At 36.4% G+C, this 24,979-nt stretch overlaps 1 protein-coding gene across 4 annotated transcripts; it reads right to left on the bottom strand.

The window, feature by feature from the left end:
- Positions 1 to 395: 395 nt before the first annotated feature.
- On the bottom strand, positions 396 to 24,596 carry LOC306873008 (ras-associating and dilute domain-containing protein-like). 4 transcript variants are annotated; one of them, XM_079421995.1, is made up of 15 exons: positions 24,470 to 24,596; positions 22,240 to 22,811; positions 15,953 to 16,233; positions 11,624 to 12,301; positions 9,972 to 10,009; positions 9,687 to 9,844; positions 9,424 to 9,539; positions 8,585 to 8,849; positions 7,126 to 7,298; positions 6,885 to 7,035; positions 6,596 to 6,786; positions 4,784 to 5,201; positions 3,494 to 3,627; positions 1,585 to 1,724; positions 396 to 1,437 (listed from the first exon to the last, which is right to left on the bottom strand). In XM_079421995.1, exons 2-15 carry the CDS (start codon positions 22,772 to 22,774, stop codon positions 1,338 to 1,340), a joined length of 3,378 nt encoding a protein of 1,125 aa, XP_079278121.1. In that variant the 5' UTR covers positions 22,775 to 22,811; positions 24,470 to 24,596; the 3' UTR covers positions 396 to 1,337. The 4 variants fall into 4 exon arrangements, with proteins under 4 accessions (XP_079278121.1, XP_079278120.1, XP_079278123.1 ...); XM_079421994.1 differs by lacking the exon at positions 24,470 to 24,596 and adding an exon at positions 24,077 to 24,334; XM_079421997.1 differs by lacking the exon at positions 24,470 to 24,596 and adding an exon at positions 24,077 to 24,158 and having other exon boundaries at positions 3,494 to 3,546.
- Positions 24,597 to 24,979: the final 383 nt, after the last annotated feature.

Raw genomic sequence — 24,979 nt, 5'->3', positions numbered from 1 at the left:
AGGATGGGCTATTCTTCTGAAAGCCTACTCCTAAACTCTTGAGAATACAGTAATTGTATCATTCAGACTAAAGCAGCGATAGCCTTCAATTAAAAATACAATAACTAAATCAAGATTTTCAAAAGCATTTTCCTTACTTGAATAACGCTTCAGTTTCTGTCAATCTAAGTTTAAGTGAAGTAAAGTCAAGTTACTCCGGACTTTATAGTTGAATCGGATTTTAAAGCAAAATAAAAAGCTGTTTTGTAGAGCACCGGCTCAAGTCTTTCGTTTTCAATAAATAGTAGAACCGATTCATTTACCGTTTTGTCCAAAACATCTGCAGTGTTTTGTCGCCATCTCCTGGACAATGTTGAAGCCAGCGCTTTAAAATACTAAGACCATGATACTAAAGTGTAGCTTGACTTCTCAACGTTCGATTTAATAGCAAGGTATATTACATTATAAATCTTCCAAATAACTGAGAAAAAAATGCATTTATGAAATACTGCAATACAGATTTAGTACAAACATGAAATAATGGAAAAAATAAACTTTTTTTGTATTCAAAAACTTCATGTCCTCTCAAATATAAACAAAACACAGCTTATGAATTGTATGTCCTATATTAACATTTTATCATTTTGAAAATGATATGCTTGTATATATGCAGTTTGTGTGTTAGTGAACTTAAAGTCGTTGCAAATACTGAGCAAACTGACAATTTTGTTAAAATATTTATGCAGAGAGGAAGAAAGTTGCACCATGAAATGAGGCTCTTGAAGTGCAGTTGTTCAGCATATATAATGTTCAATGGGGAAACCATCAAGTATTTGAGCCAAAGTTTTGTTTACCATCAATCTAAAAGAGAAGCATTTATTAATGAAAAAGAAAAGATTCATCTTAGATCTTTTTATCAACCTTTAAGGATAAGATAAAGACTCATTTGTGCCTTTTAGCGAGGCTATTGAAATGTTTCTGTTTTTTATTGTTTTCTTGATTGTTTGTATGTTTTATAAAGCAAATTAATCATTTTAAAACCCCACTTTTGCCCCATTTCATGTTTCCGTTCATGTGAATATCAATTAGATTTTACAGTATCAGCCTGATTATGTGCACAAATCCCTTTACCTTCAATATTCCTTGACATTCAAGAAACAACACCAGATTGGCTAAGAGGTAAAGAAAGACAGAGATGTCAAACTGTCCTTCACTGAGAAAGAGTGCAGTATTGTACAGGGCTGAGATATAGTCGCTGAGAGGTCCTATAGTGTGCTTGTTCTCCAGTCTCGGAAAGGAGGAATCGCTGTCCTCCTCATATTTCGTCTAGGTAGAGGGTCACAGCTGCAGCCTCTCTCTCAGCAGGAAGAGGCACTGATCTTCTCTGATACTTCAAGATCTGATTTGGCGACAAGAAACCGGAGCCGTCCTCCACCCAGACGAATCAAATCCACAGCACTGTGAGAGACAGACAAAGCGGGATTCAAATGTCAGGGTTAAAAGAACACATTTATATTGCAAAGGATCATGCCTGGGGAAAATGTTACGTTAACACTTTGATTGCAAACATTATCCGCTAGCCGATGATGCATATAGAGCACTGACCTCTGGTAGTCAGCTCCAATGAGACTGGTCCCATTCACGGCCAGGATTCTGTCACCAATGCAAAGTCGCCCATCTGCAGCAGCTGGTCCATCTGGAATCAGTGTCCTGATGTAGATTCCAGGAGAGTTCAGAGGGGTATGCTGTGTATATAGAGAAAGAGAAAACAGAGACTTATTTGATGCCTTTTTCTTAAAACAGAAAATATGGAATCATAGTGAAAGCCTCAGTTGCATCAGACTAGTATTTTTTACAGCTCATAATATCAATCAGAATTTTATAAATAAAATAATTTATCTTAACTTGTCAATTGTATTGGATGATTTTTTATGAGTTTTCACAATTCCAAGATTGCCATGAGGGATTATATTTGGGTTAAATCAAAATATAAAGGATTTTTGAACATCCTTCATGAGAATGTATTTATTATATACCCAGACATGCTTCTTTTTTCCTTACACTTTCAAAGTCAAATGTCCAGCGAGTGGGGCTAAGGCACTTTCAGATTTATCCGAAACAAAATGTGATTATAGCAATCTTTTATTACACTGGTTGTTGTATGTTTTGCAGCAGTTCAGAAATGAAATGTCCAGTAAGCAACGCTGTTCAGTTTGTGTGAAACAGGTAAGCATGAATCTGGAAACATTTTATTATGTTGATTGCTGTATGTATCATGGTAATGAATGTGAAATGTCCAGTGAGTGGTGCTAAAAGGTTAATGCTCTATTGCATTTATCAACATATAGTGTTAACAAAAGCAAAATGAAGTAAAAACACATTTGCTGAAGCAACCATGACAATTTAGCTTGCTCCTGCAAGTCTTTGAGCTCTTTTATCAGGACTTGTGTTATTCGAAACTCTTACCCAAATGCAATGCTATGCTGTACCGGGTGAGCTTCTGAGCAAATTTACTGCATGAGAAAAGCCATTATTATGGAGCTGTTATGTTTTACAAAATGATACTTTTAATTATTTTACAAATCATGCAGAATGATAATTTTTTTTTTTTGAAATCATTAGAATTGAAAAGGAACCACAAATAAGCAAGGCATTTATTATTATCATTATTATTTTTTTTAATCTGCCATTGCATTCCTAATTTCTGTGAAAAGCAATAAAATATGTTGGTGTTTTATTGTTCATTTCACTTGGAAATGGCAGTGAATTGTATGAAGGGGTCCCACTTTACATTAGGTGGCCTTATATGTACTTACATCAACAATAACTACAATGTACTCATGATTATATTGTATTGTAAAACACTTTTGCTGCTACATTGAAATAAATTATACTAATTTTATTTTAAGATAAGTGGTCACAAACAATTTATTTTATCTACATTTAATTTAAAAAAATTGTTGAAAGTTAAAAGTTAGTCAACTAAATTTGTTTATTTAAATGTAGCTAAAATAAATTGAATGCAACCACTTAATTGTAAATTCAATGAATCATTATGTTTTTAAGTGTACTGATGTGGGGTATGGATATGGACAGGTTTGGTGGTATGGGTGGGTTTAAGGGTGAGTTAAGGTGTAAGGGATAGGTCAACAGTATAAATGTAATTACAGAAATTAATTACAGATGTTAATTACATGCAGGTATTTAAAATATATATATAAGTACAATGTAAAAACATGTATGCACACAATAAGTGCACTGTATCAAATTATTAATTTAAATGTACTTAAATGTAGTTAAGGCCACCTAATATAAAGTGGGACCTATAAGGTATGTTTTTTTGGAGATGTACAAACATGTAGGTAGAGATACATTTTTTACAATGAGCTTACAGTATATATATGAGCATCATGCTGTCTAGGTTTTGGAACAAATCTATAGTGTTATGGGTTATATGCATAGAACATTGACCGCCAGTGTTAAACTTCAGCAGAGCAATACTGCAGAGACTCACAAGCCCGTCGATAAGTCCCATTCCCAGGCCATATCGTCCTTTATCCAGGTCCACTACAAAGACGGAACAGATATCATCAGAGTTTGGGGCCAGATGAGAGGCAGGGACAGGGAAAGGAAAACCACTCAAAGGGCCTGGAGTGGGGCAGGGATAAACAAACAAACACACACAGGACTGTAGTTGGGCCAATAAACAAAATCAATATGTTCTCAATGGGAAAATGCATCTGCTGCACATGCAAACAAAGTTATTAAATGATGCAGAGAGTAAACACATAGAAAACTGACAGAACTATACACAGAGAAATCTGTGCATATGTTCATAAGAAATAAACACATGTATTCACACATAAACTCATTCAAGTGAAATAAAAGAAATGTACACAAATCAGACATGATTATAGGTGTGTCATTGAATAATCAAAACTAACATGTGCAAAAACTTACAGAGTCATTCGTACTACACAGTCCATTTTCATGTCTGGATTATGTCCCAAAATGTTTTTATATCTTATTCATTTTCTTTTATCGCTATACCACAATTAAGGAAATACAGAAGTGAATTTTTTTTATTTTTGAATTGGCAATTTTTTCTCTTTTTTTTTACCCAATTGTCCCCTCTTTCTGTCATGTTAATATTTTGCAATACGGCTTTAATATTTTTTAATATGCCTTTAAGAAAAGCCAGCTCCTGCTGTTGTTTTTGATGAGAAAACAACAGCACTTCACTATTAAATCAAGCATTAGCCCCTTTTAAATAAATAAATACTAATAAGAAAACGTACTAGTAATGAATTGTGTCATTTAATGAATTATTAGTTTGTCTTTTAAAAAATACATTCAGTTTGATAAATTGGTATTATAATTCAAAATATACTTCAAAATATTAAAAATGTCTTTATTGCCATCCTTTTATAAGCTCTATCCTGTTGATGATGGAAACATTTTCTTGACTTTTATAAATAATCCAGTTAACTTTGAGATAAAGTTTTATCAGCTGACAAAAACATCACAAAGTTTTTTTGTATCACAAGACGTTAACTGATGGACTGGAGTGGTGTTGATTACTTGTGGATTATTATTGATGACCATCTACATCTTAAATAGCCTGAGGGTGAGTGCATTTTAAGCAAATGTTCATTTTTGGATGAACAATTCCTTTAAAGAGAAACATATTTAAACAACAACATAACCTTCATATATATGTACTGTATAACAGGAATGACCCAAGAGACAAAATCTAGCAGAAAGAACACACACATCCACGACCCAAAAGGCGTTTTTGACTTGCCTTCAATGCCATTGCTGATGAAGCCATTGATTTTCTTGTGCTCTGGAGTTGAACGCATGCAACCATTGGACTTTGTGTGAGAGTGTGTATGTGTGTGCTCTTGTGAAGCATGCTCGGGGTAGTGGGCTGGATTGGACTGTGTGTTGGAGTGTATATACGTGTGTTCCGGATAGAGGGGCGTATTAGGTGGAGTCAGTATAGAGGAAGAATCTGTCGCTTGGGTTTGGTTGGAGTAACGGATGCTGATCCCGTTTCTGTAGTGAATGCTATGTGGTGGCTTGTCTCTGGATCGTTCCTCGGCACCAGCTCCCTCTCCTCTTCCTCCGAGACCCACGGAGGAGCCCCGCACCTCCCCCTCTCCCTCCCCACGTAAAGGAGGTGCTGGATGTGGACTGGAGTGAGGCTGAGGAGGCTCACGCTGGAGAACCGTATTACCATGTTATCATCATTTTATTAACATCCATAGGTTCCGCTTTATATTAGGTGGCCTTAACTACTACGTACTTACATTTAAATTAATAATTTGATACAATGTACTTATTGTGTACATACATGTATTTACATTGTACTTATATTTAAAAATTACCTATATGTAGTTACATCTGTAATTAATTTCTGTAATTACATTTATAATTACACTGTTGACCCATCCCTTACACCTTAACCCACCCTTAAACCTACCCATACCACCAAACCTGTCCCTAACCTTACCCGTATCCCACCTTAATAGCAGCAAAAATGTTTTGCAATACAATATGACCACAATAAGCTCATTGTACTTATTTTTGATGTAAATACATAGTAGTTAAGGCCACCTAATATAAAGTGTGACCCATCCATATTTTCTCACAGAGCAAAGCAGAAGTTGACAACTCTTTAAAAAAAACAACAAAGGTCGAACAAGTCAGTTATTTATTCAAGTAATTTGGTGTATATTAAGAATATAATGCTACGGTGAGATAAAAAAAATAATAATTGAATTTTAAAAATCTGTAATTTTGCTTTGGAGAAAAGGACTTTATATTTGTATTATTTTCTACAATATTTTGAAGACACAGTCACTCCACAGCTAAAATTAATATGGTGACTAGCATATAAATGAATAGAATTGGCTGCCCTCTGCTGAAAACCCACAATACATCGGAGAAATTTTATTATCTCCCTGTGTTATTAAAAAGAAAGGTGTTTTGAGTACTCTGGTGGAGGAAGAACTTTAACAGAATTACACCATATGGCAATTAATCTGATGACGGAAACAAATAAACAATTAAATAAAGCTTGGATAATCTGTAAACAATGTCGTAACACGCACAAATGTGTAGCGTTTCTTTGTAGACTGACTAACACATGGCCATAATTTAGCCGGCAGCTCCTAATCTTGTAATCAGATTAAGAACGACTCTCATGTCTAGAATTGAAATCTTAGTGTTCTGAGCTACAGTCCTTAAGCTAGTTCACATTTGTTTAAAGAATGACCAGCAAAAGCCAGATGCTGATGAATATATCTTAACAATAATGAGCACCAAATCAGCATATTAGAATGATTTCTTAAGGATCATGTGACTTTGAATACTGGAGTAATGGCTGCTGAAAAATCAGTTTTGCCATCACAGGAATAAATAAAATGTTAAATATATTAAAATAGAACAGTTATTTCACAATATTACAGTTTTTACTGAATGTTTTATCAAACAATGCAGCCTTAGTGAGCAGAAAATACTTTTTTCAAAAGTTTTAATATTGTTTTTTTTTTAAGAAGTTTAAGACACTTTTAACCAGCGGTGTTTTATTAGTATTTTACTCAAAATTTACCTGGGAATCCTGACGGTCTGCACAGCCATTGGAAGGATGGGTCTTGGAGCGAAGACCCCAAAGGAAATGACGAACGTACAGTAGTTGGCGGTATATGCTGTCCTCCACATTGTCACTCTCCAGGTCCACCTTGAATCCAGCACTCGGCAGCACAATAGGAGGGTGGTTCTCAAAACTCTCTAGCAGATCAACTATTGAAAAGACACATATGCATAATGTACACCAGAATACACAAAGTCTCTGGAAATCAAGTTGACAGTACTCATTTATATTTCTTTTATGTGTCTACCTGTTCTGTAGATATATGCCTCATCTTCACTGCTCGGTTGCCAGATTGGTAGAGGACCGAGCTCCGCCATGAGCTGGTACTGTGTGAGGATTCTGTGTAGCTGCACAGGCTTCAGAAATGGATGCTCTGCACACAAAGCTTTCCAACTCATCTACAAACACACACACACACACACATTGGGTTTCCATGTTTCAAGGGGACATTATGCAGACATAATTGTAATTGATATGAACTGTGTTACCTGTGAAAGCTGTTGTGGGGGTGTGGCCAGGATGCTCACAGTGCTACAGAACTTGGCAAAGAATTTCTGGGCGAGATGACTGTGCCCCGCTCCTTTAGCCCAGTCCAGTAGCATCTTCACACTAGCCTGGATCTGCAGGACCCGTGAATGCTGTGACCAGCCACGCGCTGGGCCTAAAACACACATTCGCACACACAATTGTTATGGAAAGGATGCATATGAAAACACTAAACAAACACTTTTCAGAATCATGGCATATTGTAATACTGGTAATAAAATGAAGATGGTTACAGTAAATATTCACAACTGTAGTCACTTTATTACAGCATTACATGTCAAATGATGTGAGTGTAAGTGGGTGCTTGTGTGTAACACCAGCTCTGAGCCTCTGTCTGTTATGACATAAAGAGGATTATGGGTGTCTGGAGAAATAATCTTCACCTGACCATGTGTAATGCACACAAAAACGACATATGTTTCACACTACCCTTTAAAAAAGGAAACGGGTACTGGTTTTGCAACAAACAATATTGACAAAATAATTTCAAAAACAACTATGGTAATTAAATATATTATATTTAAACATACACTACTGTTCAAAAGTTAGGATGCAATAAATTGATCAAAAATGACAGTAAAGACATTTATAATGTTACATTAATTTGTATTTAAAATAAATGCTGTTCTTTGACACAACTGGTTTCAACTTTGATAATAATAATAATAATAATCATGTTTCTTCAGCACCAAATCAGAATATTACAATTCTTTGTAAAGGATAATGTGTCACTAAAAATTAAGCTTTAACAGAGAATGGTTATTTTGAATTGTAATAATATTTCATAATACTACAGTATTATTGTATTTTGATCAAATAAATGCCACCTTGGTGATCATAACAGGCTTTTTCAAATCATTTTAATATTTCAATAAAATAAAATATTTTTTCATAACTTTAGTATACTTAAATTACTCACTAATACAAATCTCACTTAAAAAATATCCCTAATACATGAATCAGTTACTTAATTAATATTGAATTCATCTTAAAGTTAAGCAAATGAACGACTGGCTATCTTACATCTTTGTAATTCTGCTATTGTTGTATTAGAAGAGCAGCCCGCACATTCAGCTGAAAATTTCTTGTCATGTACCATGAAAAAAAGACAATCTGTAAAGAAATAAAGTAAATATTTATTCCCTAAGAACTGATGGAGAAAGTCCATTGGCTCACAGGTTAGTTAGAGCATCTTCAACACTAGAGGGCAGAATAAATACTTGTTCCAATTCATCAGTTTCCATTCTGATATCTTATGCCTGCAATTGCTGACACATTATACCTGTGTCCTGTTGTTGCCATAGCAGCATGCTTAATGAAAATATATGACAGTAATATCTGAGTGTGTCTCTTGAGTCTGTTTGTGTGCTAAGAGATTCTCGAAGCTGAGCTTGAACAAACCTTTATCGATGAGTTGATTGAAGAGTGAGACGTTGGTGAAGAAGAAGAGGTAGGCAAACATTTGACTCTGAATCTCTGAATGGACCTGATACTGCTGCAGCAGGTCTGATGTAGTCTGAAACACACTCACCACCCTGTGAACCGCCTCTGGCATCACACACACAGCACACACACACACTCCAACCGCCCGTCGGCACTGCTCTGATCCAGACTCCGTCCCAAAGGGGTTACAGTCTAACAGCCCGGGCAACACAACGTACAAGGTCTGAAATGTAAAGAACAGCCATTTGTTATAATAACATGAACAACCAGACACCTACATACAGTATACACATTATTTACAGAGCTGTCAATTTAATGTATGATCTAATATAAAATTATTAATTCTTTAACATGTGTCCCCTATAGAAAGAAAGAAACTTACAGACCCGAACTTTTGAAAAGTAAATAAAATGACATCAATTGACCTCTTCATCCACTGTTTGTAACAAGTATTAAATTATTACTCATTTGATACAATAACGTAATGTATTTTAATTATCATTTTATTATTCAAAAATACTTATATTTGATAAACTGCAATTTATTTAGGAAATTAACCACCATATCATTAAGTAAATAATTACCATTACTATTATTAACTACTACTTTTATGAATCAAAAATGATTGACAGGCTACAAATAGGGAAGACAATGAGGACATGAGGTAGAGGAGAAGAAGACCTAAAGACATACAAGCAAACCAACAGCCACACACACATTAAATAATTCATTCCCAGCAGCCCTGGTAACATCTTACAATGGTGGCACCACACGTATAATGTAATACTACCCTTTACCTTAGTGATGTAGTAAACACACTGCTGAAAGGTGTACATGATCACTTCCTCTAGTATGGTCATAGCTTCTTCGTTTGCTGATATTGTTGCTGAGAGGAGAGATTCTTTAGATCCCACTGCAATAAGGAACAGAAAAAATACAATTAGACCAAATGCACTGTTTTATGTGTCTTTTACAGCCTCTAATCCTCCTGTCTATTTAGTGTTTTTAATTTCGTCAGTATTGGACCCAGTTCTCAATCCATGTAGACTGTGTTTCATACCTTTATCATCCATGAGCTCAATAGTCTGCATGTACACAGGTGATTTCTGCTGGATAAAATACAGTATTTCGATGGCATTGGACATCCAGAAGAATATGAACTGGAGATCAGGTACTAGGTCTGAGATGCTGAGCAGAGACAGTGAGGCAGGATCTTGACTGTATAACCACACAAAAACACATTCATCGGTTCGATTCAGAATTAGTGACGGCCTATTCAGCAGCGCATGACCTTAGAGTGTCACGCGTTCAAAGTGCACACATGATGGCGGAACATGATACTCACTGCTGAGCTTGCTTCTGTGCCAACTCCTTTGTCTTCTCCTGTGAGACACAGACACCGACACCGACGGCAATTAATGTCAAACAATTTTGAATAGCTTCACGTGGGAGGTATAATACCTTGGTATCGTTTCTATGTTTTCAGACTTTTCGTCCTTGCTCTTTTCTTTGGCTGGTTAATATTGGGGCTGACGGCTGACCTTCTAAAATTGGATTTTAATAATTAATGAGTTTAAAGACAGTCATTAAATGCTTCAGGATAGTTGCATTGGGACTAGGTTAAAGGGACGTTCACACATTACACGATTCAACTAATTTTGTAGTGTTTAAATCAACATAGGCAAATGCATTTGTCAACAAAGACAAAAGGGCATGTGAGGTGACTTGCAGTACTGACCCTCACAGCAGAAAATCAATCAATGAGTCATCTGGGATTTATCCTCATCATGCTAATGCTTTTGCTGTGCATTATGTAAATAAAAAACACACTTGTACTTGGACATTGCAAACATGCAGAATCAATTTTCTTTTCGAAGTGCAACATTGTTAATTTAAAAACTTGCTTTGTATGACTTTTCTTCTCCCATGCTGAAATACAATCAGTCTCAGTGACATTATATGGACTACAGTGTAACAGTTGGAGGAATTGTGGGAAATGTAGCTTGGATTTAAGTGACGGACCATTGAGTATTTGCTGCAAGAAATTAACATTTTCAAACAATACTTTTCTACAAGGTAAAGTGCATAATTTCCTAAATAGTAAAATCAATTGTTTTATGATACAAGTGAATTTAGACATTATTATAATGTACAGTAAAAACTGTTATTCATTTTGAGATTTGAGATTACATTTAACAGTATTGTCTTCATTTAATTTAATAATTTAAATATTAGTCTTTTTAAAGATTAATTTTAAGTGAGCATTGGATGATGGTAAAAGTATGGTATGATGAATAGAATTTATGCTTATTTCCCTGAAAAGTACAATATATTGATACCATATTGGATATTTAATTTATTGGTAATGGTTGGCATCAAATATTTACTGGTCTAGGAGTCCTGCACATGACATGCAGACAAAAATATATTTAATGTGGCCACAATTTAAGAATTAGTGTCCACAAATGAAGAATTTGTTCCCTAGTTTTAGTTAAATCGTGGCCATGCATTAAGATTTTTTTGTTGTTGTTGTTGCTCATTTAAGTTAATCATGGCTATGCTGTATTAAATCAAAATCAAAAGCACTTTTATTTACATGAAAACTAGAGAACCAATTGTAACAAACGTGGCCACTATGTACTACAACAGGCAAACAAATTAATAAGTTGTCGATTTCCTAATTTGTGGCCATGATTTAACTAAAAGGAGGGAAGAAAATTAATAAAACAAGGAAGCAAATTCCTAATTCATGTGAACTAATTCTTAAATTGTGGCCACAATATATACATTTTATTGTTATGTTTCATGTCAGAGACCAACCAATATGGATCAATTACAGTAAATATCCAATATGGTACCAATATATTGTGCATCCCTACTTTTCAGGGAAATAAATCTAAAATTAACTTTTATTTGTCTCTGCACATTAAATGTGTATAGAAGTAGAACATGGAAAAATAACAAAAACACAACTAAGCTGCTGATGTGAGTACTAACCCATGCTATGGTCTGAATCCTCTTGGCAATTTTCAGCAATAGTTTACCGAAGCTGCCAGGTGGAAATGTATTCGCTGAGTGCTTGATGCAAAGACAAAGCAAATATGCTGGTGTCAGCTTGTGGTCATCGCCGCTCGGCTCAATAAGTGTCAGCACCCGGTTCACCAGCGCATCCTCGTGAGCCCGCTCAAATTCCAGGGCAAGCTTTCGTTTCTGTGCACCTCGTGCAGGAGCCTTAGTGCTGCGACGAGACGTGACCGGTTCATGTAATACGGCCCCACACATACGACATGCGTCCCCTTTCTCAGGCACACTCTCTGACTCACTGTCGCATAGTCGGGCCAGTGCCCGAAGTTGAGTGAGAGTTTGGGCAGGAAGAGGTTTCGCACTTAGTGGGTCTTTGTACAGGAAGATGTAATGAGCACCAAAGGACAGCAAGTCCCCATGACGTAGTGGAGTGGGCCGCTCAATACGCATGAAGTTAACCAGTACATTGCCATGAGCGACGGGCTCCAGAAGTAATCGCTGGTCTGAGGAGGAGCGCCGCTGCGGTGCACGACGTATTCGGCAGTGAAGTGGAAGCACATCCGGAGATGACAGGCAGATATTTGGCCTTGCTGATGCTGTTTCCTGACCAACTGTGTGCTGCTCTCGATTCAACAGGTAAACCAGGCAATCCTGACAAAACAAAAGCAAAGCAAACAATAAACAAACAAAAAAAAACCCTGTAGAAATCTGTCTAGAAAAAAGCAAAAAAAAAAAAAACCTTTAAAACCTTAAAAACAGCTTAAAAACACATTATTATGAGACATATCAAATCAAAGATGACGTTTTTTCATTTTATGATGTAGAATAGCATGCAATATTCAAATGTTTGGTGCTTCCAAGATAAGTTCAAAAGGGCAGCATGTATATGAAATATTTTTTTTTACAGTTTTTCTCGATTGGTTTGGCTCATTTCTTGAAACCGAGATGACATTCTCAAAACCATAAGGTCATTTGGCCAAACAGTCTTACAGTTCTGCTCAACATTATAGCTCACTAGCAAAATCAAATATCTTTCCCCAAACTCTTCTTCCATGCTTCAAAAGCAGATTCCTTTCCCATATAAAAGGTCAGTACAGTCAAAATAGCACAGATCCTTCTCAATTGCCTTGGCACATGTGCATTCATTTAGTGCTTTTGTCAAAATAACCTGGATGGTTTAGCACAACACCATGGATCCCCTGCAAAAGCTCATCTCTCTCCCAAAACAGTTTATCCATGTGTCAAAACTAAATATCATTCTCATATAAATAGTCAATGCCCCCAAAATGCATTATACCTTTGGCATTGTTTAAGCACTGCAAGTCAAAATGCTTAGACGGTTTGTCACTGAGGCACAGGTCTAGCAACAGAATACCACTATGAATAAAACTAAAAGATTTTACAGTAAAATCAGCCTCCAATAAACCACTCATACTCAAGGAAACTGTAAACATTTTTATTCGTACAAAGAAATGTTAGCATTAGAGAACATACTGTGAAAAGAAAACATATACAGGATTCTGTAAATGTGAACAGTTATAAACACAAACAAAAAACAAAAAAAACACAAAAAAACTCTAGCCTTCCATACTGTAAATAAAGTTTCAGAACTATAGTACAGTAATATTTTCAGTGGTCGCCATTGTCACCCTCTCTTTCCTGGCCACCATCCTCATCCTCCTGGCCATCGACGCGCTGCTCTCTGTTAGGCCATAAATTCTCATCCACATCGCAACGGATATTTTCTCTTGCGATGCAGCGAGGGAAGAAACGGCGTGAATGTCTCAACCATCCCCTACATTGATCCCCTGTGATGTCCTCACATGCAGCATCCATTGCATGCAGCAGGGCCCTCTGGTCTTGAGCCTGATGCTCATACACCCTCCACCTCCAAGCTGAAAAAAACTCCTCAATTGGATTTAGGAAAGGAGAGTAAGGTGGAAGAAACTCCATTAGCATCCGGGGATGGGTGGTGAACCAGGTTCTGATGCGTGGGCCACGGTGGAAGTTCACATTATCCCACACAATGACATAATGTGGTAGCTGAGGTCCTTCTTCACCTCTCTCATTTTCCGGGATCAGATCAGTATAAAGGTGGTCCAAAAAATTTAGGAGCTTTTGTGTATTGTAGGGCCCTAAACTGGGAATGTGTGTGGCCACACCTCTTTCTGATATAGCGGCACACATTGTTATATTTGCTCCTCGCTGGCCTGGGACATCCACAGTGGCTCGGTGGCCAATGATGTTACGGCCACGCCTTCGACCTTTGGCCAGGTTGAAGCCAGCTTCATCAACGAACACTAGGATGTGAGGGGTTTCGTTGCCTTCTAATGCCATTATTCTCTACAATAGAATAAAAATAAATCTAATCAGTCAAGTAGAGACAGATACTGCAGGGAGGATCTAAAGTACTGTAAAAAGAGGGAGTGAAAAACTGAAGACAATTTCTAGGCAAAATGCTCTAGTCACACAAAGCTGGATTCTGAAGGTAAAAAGGATAAAGCAAAACAAAAAAAAGTGGTAACCATGTCTTACTGTAATAGTGTTACAATGATAGACAACCAGTAGTTGACTTACATGCACATACTGGTACCGCAGCTCTTTCACTCTGTCAGAGTTTCTCTCAAATGGTACCCTGTAAATCTGTTTCATGGTCATCTGATGTTTCTTCAATACCCGGTCTATTGTGGAGATGCTGATAGAGTTTATATTTTGGAACATTACATTGTCTAGAAGGATTGCATTACGAATCTGTCTCAGTGTGATGGCATTATTTGCAATGACCATGTTGCATATTTCTCGTTCTTGTTGTTCATTTAGAAGTTTTCTTCTGCCACCCACTTGAGGCTGTCGTCCAATCCTAGACATACAAGTCAAAGGTCAACACTGTAAATTTGTTACAAAATGAGTTACCAATGTAATTGTACTGCTGTTTTATGGTACTAAAAGTGTGATGCACTGCACAGTGACTGGAATACTATTCACAGTATTTTCTCCATTTTTTTTTATTTGTCATTTTTATAGTATCATATAACATCACATGAAGATATTACAGTACTCTAGGCCTACACACACACCAACACTGAATAGTTCAATAGAATAGTTCTGTACCTGTTTTCCCTGCGAAAGGTTTGGATGATGGAGGAGACTGTAGACCGAGGCACATTAGGCTGCACTCGGCGACCTGCCTCTGCCATTGTGAGGCGATGGTTTATAACGTGGTCAATAAGGGTGGCCCGGATTTCATCTGGGACATCATGGTGCCTCCGTGCTCCTCGGCCTCTTCCCCCTATTCCTCCACGCATTCTCACTCCTCCTCTTCCTCTTCTTCTTCCTCCTCTTCCTCGAGCAGGAAGTTGCTGTTGTACTTGGCGAGGTGCTTCCATGTTCACACTGCAAATGAAACTGGCCCCGGGCCAAGCTCTGTCTATATACTTTTGGCAGCAGTCATAATCATAGACAACACCTGTCAGGTAACTAAACAAACTGTTTGATTAGTCATCTGAGATGTGGGAAACTGCTCCTTCGTTAGTTCTAATTTGACCTGATTGATTGTCAAGTACTGTCATAAATTTATCAAATGTTCCAAGAAATTCTTTCATGGTATTATATCTTTGACTAATTTTGACAGTTGAACAGACAATTGTGCATATGATGACTTACACAATGAAACCATGCTGATATGTTTTGGAGAGAGTAACCATTTCACTGAAAAATCAACTAATCAGTTTAGATCAGCAAGATCTATTTATTTGGAAAATGTGCTAAATGTGGGCTCATTGTGCTAACTGTAGCTACTTGTACATAATCATTTGAAAAAAAGCACAGAGTCACTTGAGACATGTACTAAAGCATTTGCAATTTGATAAAACCAATGAAAAATGACATTCTGTTGTGAACAATTGCAAGGTGGTTTGGAGATTTGTCCATGTTATTTTGAGAATGTCATCTCGGTTTCAAGAAATGAGCCAAACCAATCGAGAAAAACTGTAATATCTTTAAAAAATATTTACTGACCCCAAACATTTGATGTGTATAGAGAGAGAGAGAAAGATAGAGACAGATAGACCGATAGATAGATAGACCGATAGACCGATAGATAGATAGACAGACAGACAGACAGACAGACAGACAGACAGACAGACAGACAGACAGACAGATAGATAGATAGATAGATAGATAGATAGATAGATAGATAGATAGATAGATAGATAGATAGATAGATAGATAGATAGATAGATAGATAGATAGATAGATAGATAGATAGATAGATAGATAGATAGAGGTTCTTTTTGATTATACCTGTTGGTTGTACCCTTGAAGGAGCAGCAAGTGTGGTGATTGGTAGAGAGAGTGTTTAACTCCGCCTCCATCTCGTTCTTTACGGATCTCAGCGTCTCGTGGCGAGCGTGTTCTGATTGGCCCGGGGAGGGTGGAGTAGTATCGTTTAGGTTCCTCACCAGGCAGACCCACCAAGTTAAGGCTGGTTTCACTGAGGCTGCGGCAAAATGAGGAGCCATGCTGGAGTGTCATTGTTACTTTAGCACGGTTTCTTTGTAGCTTCCTTGCTTGAGCATTGATATCTGTCGGGGAGAGAAAACCACTTAGGTAATTGTGACTCATTGTCATCAGCCAAAAACTAACCATATGGGTTTTATCTGAACAGATGAGCTTAACAAAAGATACTGACTCAAAATTGTTTGTTCAAAAAATAATAATAATAAAATAATATAACTAGAAACATCATAAAATATGTTTAACCTTAATTTCTGCTATCTGTTATTAGAAGATTCCAGTGATCTTAAATCATGATAATACACACAAGTATATTTAAAGCATTAGAGGACAACAGTGCACAAAAAGGAGTGAATATGGAGGTGAAATGCAAAGTGTAATAAAGATAAACATTTCAGGTTTCATGCCATACTAAGTAATCTCATTTTAACAAAGCAATTGTATGATATGGAATATAGTGCATTGTCATATTGACTAATTGTATGGTACATTTGGTGTTTAGTTTTTTTTGTAATATCTGTGCTCACATCCCCATTCGATGTCTAGAGAAAAACAAACAGTGCAAACATACTGCAAAACATTTTATTGTGTGTGTTCACAAAAGAAAATTATAAAATTCATACAGGTTTGGAATGACATAAGGGTGAACAAGTGAGGACATTTTCTTAATTTTTTGGATAAAATAGCTGTTTAATATGACCTTGACAAAAAGATACTACATTCTTTGGGCCAAAACTAAATTCTGTATAATCTACAATTATATTACTCCATGCATTTATATATATATGCATAACTGTAATATATATATATATATATATATATATATATATATATATATATATATATATATTACAGTTATGCATTTAGAACATGCTCATGTGACACTTCTTCAAGAGAGAAGTAATGACTGAAAATTCATAGTAATAAAACATATTTTAAAATATATTAAAATAGAAAACAGTTGTTTTAAATTGTAAAATATTTCACAATATTACAGTATTTTTGGTCAAATAAATGCAGCCTTGGTGAGACTTCTTTCAAAAGTATTAAATATCTTAATTATTCCATGCTAATTTGGGATTGCACAAATAGAAAATATTTCCAGATTTTATATTAGAGTTTGCAGGTCATAGTTGAAAGCACACATCTGGATTCAGACTGATAAGAAAGCAGAAATTAAATCAAATATATAGAGGCATGATAAAGTAAGTGTAATATTATTGTCCTATAGGGATATGCAATGAGGGATATGACTAATAATTGCATAGTGGTTAATAAATGGTGGTATAATGCTGGGTATAGGAAGTCAGCACTGATGCATGAAGCAATACGGTAAATAAAGGGTCTGCAAAGTAATGGTATTGTATATGGAGGTGGGGCTGGTGGCTGACACCATACCTGAGGACAGTCCCCACCTTTAACAATAGTTGTACAGGGCTGTATCAAACGCCAGCCCCGGGGGGAGCTCCGATGGCATCTACCATGCCCGCTTCTACTCAAGGTTGAAGATAGCACAGGGGAGTTTGTGTGGGTCCCTGGGCATGGGTAAACACCACAACAAATACAAATCACCAAAAAAAAAAACATGAATATACACACATAACTCTATTCGTTCACTAAAGCAAGCTAATTTTTACCATTATCCTCTATTTACATATTCTTGTGATGCATAGCAGTATAGATGTTGAATCTGAGCTAATATTTAACACTCTTAAAAATAAAGGTTCTTTATTGGCATCTATACTTCCATGAAGAACCTTTTCCATTCATGGAACACTTCCACTGCACAAAAGCTTCTTCATAGTTTCTTAAGAAAAATATTCTTCAAAATTTTCTTCACACTAACTAAAAATGGTTATTTTAAGAACTGTTTACTGAAAGGTTTTTTGGGGGAACCAAAATGGTTTCTTCTATGGCATTGTTGTGAACAAAATAAGTAATAAATATAATAATAATAATATAATAAATAATTAGAATTTTTAACAATGTAGCAATTCATGTGATTTTGGTTCTATACTAGATTCTACAATTATTTTTAATATACAATTACATTTAATATTTAAGATACAGGGAGACATGGCGTTGACATGACAGCAACCATTGGTTATTCAAGAAACTATTGATATAGGAAAGAACTGGAATAGGTCAATTTAATTATTGTTCTACAATATTCTGACATGGTGCTAATGCAGACATAACTGCCAATCCAAACCTGTTATAAAACGTGCATGTGTTAGTAAATACATCAACACTATCCATAAAGCCCCCAGTAGCATCTGTCACTGAGTAATATGTGTGTGTGCAGATGGTGTGCTGACTTGCAAATGTAATCCCCCAAACCTTCTTCACCTTTACTCATCTGTGACCTTCATAAACCTTGATATAAATGCCCCCACCTTTTCAACCATCACTGCTCTTTTGATTGACTGTGCAAATCACAAGACATATTCATTTTTGAGAACAGTTCCAACATGAGGAGCAGCAGCGTCTCTCCCCATGAAGAAACAGCAGGACACTAAGCCAAGGTTAAGAAGACCACTTTGAGCAAGCTTAACGACTAAGATCCCCAAATAAGCCTGTGACATTTTCATTAATTAAAATACAGTCACATGTAGACAAGAATGACAATGAATGTGTATATACAACATGCACCCCATGAGAAATTATGCACCGAATAAAACCGTAGCAAGCTTATGATAATTGGGAAAATTCCCGGGATTCCATAATGCATTACCTGAGCAGAAGATTCTTCCAACAAGTAAGATTGACTGGAGCTTCTAGTTACACAAAACAGACTCGTTTTTAGAGTTAACTGGGTTTAGAGTTACCTTAAAAGACCAATTCACTGTTAGAAAAAATGTTTAATAAAAGTTGGATGTCAGGGCTTGCTTCAAAATCCCTGGTAGCCCTTCGGGCAGGTACTCTTCAGATTTTGGTAGCCTGAAAATTAATTTAACTAGCCCAAATAAAATAAAGACCATAAATGTCAATCAAAAACATTTTCAATACACAAATATCAACGAATATCAAAATCGACAAACTAACCTTATAAAGCAATCAAAATTAGGCCTCTTAATTTTTAATTTAAAGATACTTATATATAGGCCCTAGTACTGCATGATCCTAATCCAAACCCTAAATAAAAACATTTTGCATTTTAGAATAATAAAAATCTTTATAAATATTCCAATTGAGGATGTCTCCAAAGGAAGGTTTTATCAAATATAGCACACTTCTAGAGACAAATTTGGCAAAGTACAGCTACACTAAGAAACCAACACACATGTGCATAAAAGCAGTTTAACCTGAGGATAAATTATCCTGAGCAATGTGCCTGCTGATATTGATTTAACTTCCACCCTGTGTTTTGGCTCAATGACCACCTTGTTGAATTTGTAATTTAGTACAACAGCATCCAGGCACAAACAGAAAGATAGATAGAGTGAGAGAGAGTTGAAAGGCAGTGTTATGGCTGCAATAAAAGAGCACAAATAAAATAGTGAAACTGAGACTACTGGAGGCCGGCCATACTACGGCAGACCCAATCGTGCATTTATCTCTGGCACCTTCTCTGACATCTGTGTGTCGGCATTAGTGAACCTGAGCAGCCCTGAACATCAAAGAGCAATTAAGATGTAGTGGCAGTTATCATAGCACCACAGTGTTGATAGTAGTGATACGTTCAACACAACTCTTATCTCCAGCTATCAGCACTTAAAAAGAGTGATGTAATGGAAGATGTTAAGCTTCAGTTTTGCAAAACAAGAGAAATATAGTATTGCATTTTTATTTTACAGTGCTATTAGTCTGGAAGCTAACAATTAGCTTAATATTGTTCACAACATGGTAATACTGCATTATTCCAAACAACTATGGAACCTCAAACTTAAAAATAACAATTGGAAATATTGAAAACACACTCAAAAGTGTGAACTGATGTCATTTCAAAGATGGTTGCGACTGAAGAGCATTGCACACCATTATGTTCATAGTATAATATAGTGCTGTCAAACAATTAATCGTGATTAATCGCATCCAAAATAAACATTATATATATATATATATATATATATATATATATATGTGTGTGTGTGTGTGTGTACTGTGTATATTATTATTTATTATTTATATATAAATAAACACACATACGTGTATATTTAGAAAATATTTAAGTTTTTTAATTTATATATTCATATTCTTATATTTTATATTATATATAAAATATTTAATATATAAATATAACATATTTTTCTTAAATATATACATGCATGTGTTTGTGTTTATATATACATAACAAATATACACAGTACACACACATATTATGTAAACAAAAACTTTTATTTTGGATGCGATTAATCACGATTAATCGTTTGACAGCACTAAAAGATTCCTTTTTTGCTCTTTGTAAGCTATTTTTACTACTAATACAAGCATGTTGTGTTCACGATATTTATCTTTGCCATAATTGGCATAAAAATACAAAATATGTATGTGAAAAAAATGTGTGCGATTAACTGGCGAGTATTATGGTCGGAAGTTTCCAATTTCACGCTTCTGACTTCATCCAATAATCTGAAATATCAAATAATATTGAACTATTAGAACTGTCACAATTTCAGCATACAACTTTTATGAATAAATTTGCCGCATTATTTTAATCTTAACAGTGGGACTGGATTGGAAGCTAACAATTAGCTTAATACTGATCATGACAGTCATGCTAATACTGCGTTCCAGACAAAAAACTGAATTTGATTTATTATATAATTATAATTTATTACATAAAAATTATTATTGTTGTTAAAATTATTCTAATTTCAAATCTAAATTATAATTGTTACTAGAATTTTTAAGTAAATTATTGTTATTAAATTATTTTCATTCAAATAAATTATTTGTATTGTAAAACATCTCTAAACATATTCCATAAAACATCAAATTTTAAAATACTCATAATGTTTTTGTCTTGGTCCAAAATTGCAATATGCACTGCGTTCCAAATTATTATGCAAATTGGATTTAAGTGTCATAAACATTAAATTTTTTATTTTTCAATTAAACTCATGGATGGTATTGTGTCTCAGTGCTCTTTGGATCACTGAAATCAATCTCAGACACCTGTGATAATTAGTTTGCCAGGTGAGCCCAATTAAAGCAAACTACTTAGGACGTTCCACATTATTAAGCAGGCCACAGGTTTCAAGCTATATGGGAAAATAAAAGGAGCTCTCTGCTGCCAAAAAGTGGCATGCATGACAATGCACCATTTCATACTGCAAAGAATATCTCTGTGTCATTGGCTGCTATGGGCATAAAAGGGGAGAAACTCATGGTGTGGCCACCATCCTCCCCTGACCTCAACCCTATTGAGAACCTTTGGAGCATCCTCAAGCAAAAGATTTGAGGGTGGGAGGCAGTTGGCATCAAAACATCAGCTCTGGGAGACTATTCTGACATCCTGCAAAGAAATTCCAGCAGAAACTCTCCAAAAACTCAAGTTCAGTTTTGATGCAAGAATTGTGAAGGTGATATCAAAGAAGGGGTCATATGTTAACATGTAACTTGCCCTGTTAGGATGTTTTTGATTGAAATGGCTTTTGATTTCAGTAAATATGACATCCTAATGCTGCAAATTCAACAAATTACCACTTTCAGTTCTTTACAACCTATAAAATGTCTTCAAACTCTGTTGTGCATAATTTGGAACGGTGCATTTGAGTTTTTCATTTTTGAAATAAATACTGTTATCATTGGGATGTTTGTTCAATAAAACTTGAATTATACCCTAATGGTTGATGACTTGAAAATTATACTGACTCCCACTTGCATCAACTAATTGGGAAAATCAGAGAAAGATATAATTTGCATAATAATTTGGAACGCAGTGTAATGTTTTCATTCAGATGTCTTGAAAGATAAATACTGAAATTAAGCAAAAACTGGAAAAAAAAAATCTTGTGCTATTTTTCTCTGCTGTATTAGATTTTCCTGTTTCAGTTAATTAGAAAATACAATCACACAACAAGAACGTCCTCTGCTGAGCATGTTTCTCAGTGAATGCATTTGTGCGTTACCTCCGGTGACTGTGTCCTTCTCTTTTGCTGCCAGTTCCTCAACCTCAGCTCTTCGTCTGAGCTCAAAGCGGCGAGAGTAACCATCCTTTGGCTTCCAGAGGTCCTGCAAGAGGAGGGGTTTCTCGTTGTTTCCTAGCGCCCGAAGGCACTCCGTGCACCACCGTCGATCTGGGCCCTCAAACCGTCCAATCACATCACATAACACATAGCTACAGGCCGAGGCCTTGTTTAGAGAATAGCGCTCAAGCGCCTCTTTGATCAACTCTTGGGCACTGGAACGAGGTGTGGCGAGAACGCTTTTGTAGTTAGCACCGGCGCTGATTTCATCACCAAATATCTTCAGAACACCTGGTGCAGATGACTGCGTGGAAAGCTCAGCTGGATCGTCCCGTACCTGCTCAGGTAGGTCGGTCACAGAACGACGATCCCGATAACTTAGTGTCCGGTACAGAACCTGGGTAAAAGTGCGACTCTGACGCTTCAGGCGGTTTTTGGATGGCAGAGACATGCTGGCAGATGAGGAACCGTAGAACATGGTGCCGGAACTCGCACTGGTTAAAAAACTCCTAGAACTGAGAAAACAACAAATTGTAATAACTGGAAACAGAGAGCTGACAAATTGAGTTTTGAGCCTTATTTATACATTTACAGTGGTGGCCAAAATTATTAGAACACTAGTATTTTAGCTAAAAATGGTTTTAAGTCAGTTATTTCTATCTTTTGCTTTAGTGTGTCAGTAGGAAATATCAGTTTACGTTTCCAAATATTTATTTTGTCATTAATTGAAATAATCCAGTGAGATTTTTGTTTGCACAAGGAGTGTGACAACAGCCAGTGCTCCACACAGAGATCATCATCCAGTCTGTCTGGAATCACATGAAGAAACAGAACAAACTGAGACAGACTGAATTCAGAAGAACTGTGGTAACATATCAAAGATGCTTCAAAAGCTCACAGATATGCAATAAGGTAGGCTACAGTAAACTTGTCGTCTAATTTCAACTCCATAATCTAATGTTGGTTTAAGTCAGGGGAACATGGCAGTACTGTACAACCAGAGATATAGATGAGTTTAAACACACACCTAGAGTCAGACAGGATGGGCAAGGCTGAATTTTTGGATAAAGCAAACAGGGATGTTGCCAAATATATGATGGAAAATACAGCTTGATGGAAACTATGAGGTATAGATCTGGGCAGCTAGGATACAATCATTCACAATATGCATTAATCCAAAATTTGCATTAGAAAATTAAAGCCGCTCATTGCATGATGATTAGAGACAGATGGGTGATTGAAAAGATAGATGGATGGATGGATGGATGGATGGATGGATGGATAGATAGACTGCAGAGATGAGTGTCTCCAATGCTGCAGACATGAGAAACACCTTCTAACAGTGTGTGTGTGTGAGAGAGAGAGAGACTGCATCAGCTGAAATCCCCACTACTCGGCAGTCTGAACGGAGAGCATCTGCTCGTGCGTGAGAATACTTCACTGTGTGCTCGTGAAGCCTGTTCACAAACTGCATGTAGTTGACATGCTGCCCCTCGTTTAAATAATCTATCAGGTACTGCGTACATCTAAAGTACTCATTCATTCCCTTTCTGCACCCTTCTGAAATGCCACAATTATTTAAACAAACCGTTTTATGGTTCTTAAAGGCACAGGGCATTAAATGGGAATGAATAATTTAACCTTCATAAACATTTTACACAGTACTGTAATGTAACTGCGATCAGCACTTTTTAACTGACGTACAAGAAAGAAAGTTTCATTTTTGTTCTTGAAAAGACTACCAAAAACATCAAACTCGAGGTAGCAGAATATCTCTTACCCGTCAAGCGCGTTTTATTCCCCGTTTGCTGAAGAGACGCTCATTTGGAGGCATTAATGTTAAAGAAGCGCGTCGGGCTACTGCGGGTCTCCACTAGAGAAGGCGCGAGCCAACAAAGCACCTGCTCGCGAGTCCTAATCCGCTTGTGCGTCTTAACGGGGTTCCGCCAACCAGTCTCAGAGCTCTGATCCTCACAAGCCGCTGGCTTGACTCCTATTATTGACATTTGCCAGTATCTCTTCTTGCTCATGTGTTAAATGAGCTCTTCGGGCCGGTGGGATACAGTTTAGGTCCGCCCAGTCACTGTCATGGAATGCGACAACGTCTACCTGTACAGTAATAGTGAGGAGTCAAGCATATATCTGTATCGGTGGTGTGTTCTGAATGATTTACCTGCTGGTTTTATTTTTCGCTGCTCTTCCTGGGCAGTCGTTGGAGCTGTTTATCCCTTATCCCCCTCTTTTATTTGCCCGTCTCCACTGGCGACACTAGAGTCTGCATGCTTCGGCGTCTGCATTCCCTGAGCCGACTGCAGCCGGAAAAAGCCGAACCGAGAACTCGAAGCTCTCGCGTATTGTTACGCTTGCACTGATGTTTAGACGGGCGGACAGTTTGCCACATGAAAACGAGGCTGTATTTTAACAGCGGTCTGTTGAACCGATCGTAATGTTTCTTTTTTTTTTTTTTTTTTTTAGAAAAGTGCTTAATGTAGCCTACACACTTTAAATCTTAAAAGCATGCATTTGAACAAATACTTGCATTTATAATATAGCCTAATGTTACTGAAGTAAGTGGCCACATAAATGCCACATAGTTTATAAACCTACACACTTAAGATCACGTTTAAAGGGTGCACTTTTGTACATTAAAAGTTTTACCTTTAATCTTTTATCATATTTTAAC

This window comes from Barbus barbus (genome assembly GCF_936440315.1).
Source record: "Barbus barbus genome assembly, chromosome: 7".
In the NCBI taxonomy this organism is placed as follows: domain Eukaryota; kingdom Metazoa; phylum Chordata; class Actinopteri; order Cypriniformes; family Cyprinidae; genus Barbus; species Barbus barbus.
Note: the sequence above shows the minus strand (reverse complement) of the source record. Positions and strands in the feature narration are given on the sequence as shown.